This window comes from Microtus ochrogaster, chromosome 5 (genome assembly GCF_000317375.1).
Source record: "Microtus ochrogaster isolate Prairie Vole_2 chromosome 5, MicOch1.0, whole genome shotgun sequence".
NCBI classification, from domain to species: Eukaryota; Metazoa; Chordata; class Mammalia; order Rodentia; family Cricetidae; genus Microtus; species Microtus ochrogaster.
The window spans coordinates 82,138,944-82,143,533 of NC_022012.1; the positions used below are offsets into that span (position 1 = coordinate 82,138,944).

The 4,590-nt window shown below is 47.9% G+C and overlaps 1 protein-coding gene across 1 annotated transcript in view; it reads left to right on the top strand.

Annotated features, from left to right (window-relative positions):
* Cdc25a (cell division cycle 25A) overlaps positions 1–3,670 on the top strand; it is a 21,024-nt gene extending 17,354 nt beyond the window's left edge. The window contains 2 exon segments of the mRNA XM_005347968.2: positions 1,549–1,660; positions 1,852–3,670. Of these exon segments, the coding sequence (XP_005348025.1) occupies positions 1,549–1,660; positions 1,852–1,992 (253 nt within the window). The 3' untranslated portion in view covers positions 1,993–3,670.
* Positions 3,671–4,590: the final 920 nt, after the last annotated feature.

The window sequence follows — 4,590 nt, forward strand, 5'->3', positions numbered from 1 at the left end:
AGAGGGCACCAGACCCCATTGCAGATGGTTGTGAGCCACCATGTGGTTGCTGGGAATTGAACTCAGGACCTTTGGAAGAGCAGGCAATGCTCATAACCACTGAGCCATCTCTCCAGCCCGCCTTTTAAAATTATTGCTGTTTATTTACATTGTGTACGTAGAGTTCAGAAGACAGCTTGAGACTGTTCTCTACCATGTGGATTTCTGCATCAACTCAGGTTGTCAAGCACCTTTATCTCCTGAGCCTTTTTGAGACAGGGTTTCTCTGTGTAATCCTGGCTGTTCTGGAATTTGCTCTGCAGTCCAGGTGCTGGGATAAAAGGCCATCAACACCACCCAAGAAGAATTCTTTGTTTTTGTTTGTTTTTTTGTTTTTCGAGACAAGGTTTCTCTGTAGCTTTGGTGCCTGTCCTGGAACTAGCTCTTGTAGACCAGGCTAGCCTCGAACTCACAGAAATCTGCAGATCCTCCTGCCTCTGCCTCCCGAGTGCTGGGATTAAAGGTGTGCGCCACCACCCCCTGGCTCTAAGCAGATTTCTTGAGTATAATTTATGGACTTAGCTAATGTTAGCTCAAATGCCATGTTTGACCTCTGTCTCCTTTGACTCCCATTTCCCCCCATTGTTTAGCTCCACTTATTGATCTCATGTAACACCTTTAAATATAAAGCAGTTGTTTCTTATACAAATGTCACCTGAAGTCCCCAGACCACCCGAGCTACATGACACCCTGTATCAAAGAAACTTAACTTGCTGACAGGCTGGTGGTCTTGCTCAAGACAGATAGAGCACTTGTCTATTGTGTGGTCCTGGTTCAAGCCCAGCACCAAAAGAATGGGAGAGTAGATACCTGCTATATAGCAGATACCATTGAGACAATAAAATGCAGCGCAGCCATTCATTAATGATACAGTGGTGAGGCTGAGCATGCATGGGGGCTCAATAAAAGAAAAAGGTTACAGTAAGGACTGGAAAATGCATGTCTTGGTGGTGCTTGACTAGCAAGCACAAGGTTTTAGGTTCAATCCTCAGTAATACAGAGAAGTAGATAAATTCAAACTATTGGTACCTATGTTTGTTTGTTTTGGTTTTTTCAGGACATGGTCTCTAACTTAGGTGCCTGTCCTGGAACTCGCTCTGTTGACCAGGCTGACCTTGATCACACAAAGATCCACCTGTCTCTGCCTCCCAAGTGCTGAAATTGAAGGTGTACACCATCACCGCCCTGCTATTTATTTATATTTTGTAAGGCATAAACTGCAGCTTCTACGCAGGTTTGGGCAGTGTGGATGGACTAGTGAGACGAAGGTTCCATTACTCACTCCCAGGAAGTGTAGAGAGTAGTCTTTCTAAAGGCACAGGAAGGAAGAAGGTGATGGGGGAGTTGCTAGAGGAAATAGAGAGTGGGCAGGTTTGGTTGTAGGCTGCTACTACAGGTGGTGTCAGCAGTGTGTTCTTAGGAAGGAGTACCTGGACCACCGACTGTTGTCTCCAGTTCCCATTCACCAAAAGAGGCGACCTGACTTTCTCCTTCATTCCTTTCTACTAGGTGTCGATATGTGAGAGAAAGAGATAGGCTTGGCAATGAATACCCCAAACTCCACTACCCTGAGCTGTATGTCCTAAAGGGGGGATACAAGGAGTTCTTCCTGAAATGTCAGGTGAGGTGTCTAGTGAGCGTGTGTCCATGCTGGACCATGGGTTCATAGTTCTGCTTGCTGGGGTTCTGGGGACAAGATGAGCATCCACTAAGCCTCAGGCCTTTGCTTCTCCCAGTCTTCAGCTCTAGGCAAGGGGAAGCCAGATTGTGTGGGGAGCGTCCTGACCTTGTCCTTATTCTCATGTCCTCTAGTCCCACTGTGAGCCCCCCAGTTACCGACCAATGCACCATGAAGACTTTAAAGAAGACCTCAAGAAGTTCCGCACCAAGAGTCGGACCTGGGCGGGGGAAAAGAGCAAAAGAGAGATGTACAGTCGCCTGAAGAAGCTCTGAAGCCAGGCAGTGGCGGCCTAAGCTTCCCTCTGCCCCTTCCCTTTCCCTTTGCTACAGAACAGGAAGCAAAGGAGCCAGCTGTTGTACGTGGAGAACAACCTGGGCCTTCCATGTCTTAAACCTATCTCCTACACTCCAGGTTGTAGCCCAGGGCATCCTATTGTTATGCTCTTTTGTCCTATAAGACTCCTTCCTTGTCAGGACTGTCTGCCAAAGCTGGACCTGCCACAGCGCAGACCGGAGTCTATAGTCTAGAGCGCCACGTCAATCTGCTCTGACAGCATCCCATGAAGAAGTAGCAGGGGCCTTATTGGGTGGACCCTGGCCTCCTGTCGTGCAGGGAGAGAAGTGGCAAACAGAAGTGCTGCTGGCCAAATACCAAAGATAGGCTGGAAGAGGTCCTCGTGGATGACCCATAACTTTAATTTATTCAGCTTCATCAATTGTTTTATTTTTATTTTTTTATTTTTTATTCCTCAAGACTTACTTTACTGCTTCATTGAGTCAAAATACTGCCATTCTAGGTAGAGTTTTATCATCCCAGGAACTACCTCTGCTTTTAATTTAAAAAAGAAAAGAAAAGAAAGAAAATGGGGCAGGGATAAGAAAAGGTAAACCTGTTGTTGTGGACAGCGCTAGGAGCTCAGTCACCCCTAGGAGGCGCTGTGGACTGGGATTGCTGCTACTCAAAGTCAAGGACTGAGATACTGGTAAGAGCCTGCACCAGATCCAGGCTTGGCTACAGGACATAAGCTAACCTTCCCAGGCCTACCTCTGTCCTTTGTGATCTCCTTGGGAAAGTTTTGTCTCCACTCTCCTCGCCCCAGGTCCCCAGGATAGTGGCTGGTATCGGAGTCACAAGAAAGCACTTCAAGGAGCTTCCATCTGGCCACCCCCAGGCCAGTGCTGGAATGCTGTAGTGTAGGTACCCCAAGGTGAGAGTGGGAAGGGATGAGTGGAGACCACAGAGTTAGGGAGGAGCATGCCCACTGAATGTCCTTTAAAAAAAAAAAAAAGTCATTTTAGGAGTTGAGTATCAAATCAGTGTTGGGTGGGCACCCAAGGATGCGGGGGGCCCAGGCCATTAGGTGGAAGGAGTGGGCCACGGCCTACAGATGACTGTAGAATTTCTCAGGAGGGAGTGTGGTGAATTTGAATTAAAATGTTCTGGGTTTATCATGTTTTGATTTGAGGGACAGGGAGTCATGAGTCACCCAAGTTACCCCCTTAATCTAACCCCGTGGAAGTGAGGGTCTTGAGGAGCTGTGCAGCCTGTGTGGTGCCTGTTCATCAACGTTCTCAGGTACCAGTCTCCCGGTCATCTTTGCTCCTCTGGGCTCTAGCCAGGTTTTTCTTAGGGAAAGTCTCCCCTCTTACCTCTGCTTTCTCTTCTGGGGGTGGGGAGGGAATCAATGATACTAAATATGGCTAGTTGCTTTGTTATGGGTTTGAGTCACATTTGGCTATAAAACAAATCTTGTTGGAAATGTGTGGGGAACAAGGGAGTGAGCAGCCTCTTCCCAATTTTGAAATATGTCCCGATTGATCTCTGGTCTGGTTTGTAGAGATTCTGTTAGTTAAATGCTGTAAGGAGAATGGCTTTTTGGATTGTACTGGCTTAGCTAGCATTGTTAACCAACTGTTGCAGGCTCTGCAAATAAAAGTGATCTTGAACCCATGTTCTCTACCTAGTTTCTTATATACTTAGAGGAAGATTCTTTGCCCATAGGGTTCTGGGGTCACCTAACTAAAGGCAACCACATTTCCTCAAGGGAAGTGGCTGAAAGAGTCCCATTATCACTGAAGACCAAAAACATCCTTGGGCAGGATGGAATGGGCATGTGCAATAAGCTTTTGCCTTAGGCAAAGCAGTGTACACCTTTGATCCCTGTTCCCTACGTGTAGGCCCATGGACCCCAGTTCCAGGCCGGCCACAGTCACATAATGAGACCCTATCTCAAAGTAATTTTCCACGCCAGGCAGTGGTGATGCATGTCTTTAATCCCAGCATTTGGGAATCAGAGACAGGAACTCACTGTAGACCAGGCTGGCCTCTAACTCGCAGAGATCTGCCTGCCTCTGCCTCCTGCGTGCTGGGGTTAAAGGCGTGCGCCACCACTGCCTGACATAGAATAAATATTTTAAAAAGGTCTTTATACTCCCAGCTTTTCTATTTGATATTTCAAAGGAAATGTTTGAGGGCTGTAGGGGCTGCTTTCCAAGGTGGGTGGGGGTTGGGGGGGTCTGAGCATGAACTGGCCAGTTGCCTGGGTGACAGGAATGCTATAGGAAATGGTCAGGGCTGGAAACAGTAACTCATCCCTAAACCAGGGCAGATGGGGAGAAACTAGGAGAAGGGAAGAGGGCAGGCTGCTGGCCACAGGGGTAAGACTGCCCACGCTAAGGTAGAGACTTACAGCACAAAGGCCCAGATGGTGTACTTGGCTCTATGTAAAAACCCTAAGACCTTGGGCAAGCAGGAACTCCTGGGAATGCAGAGCCCTTGGCCCAACAAGGACTTCTAGAACAGTACACACAGTCCCTTCCTGTGACCCTGGGAAGCGTTCCCAGCTGTCCAGTCTCTTTGTCTTCTCAGAT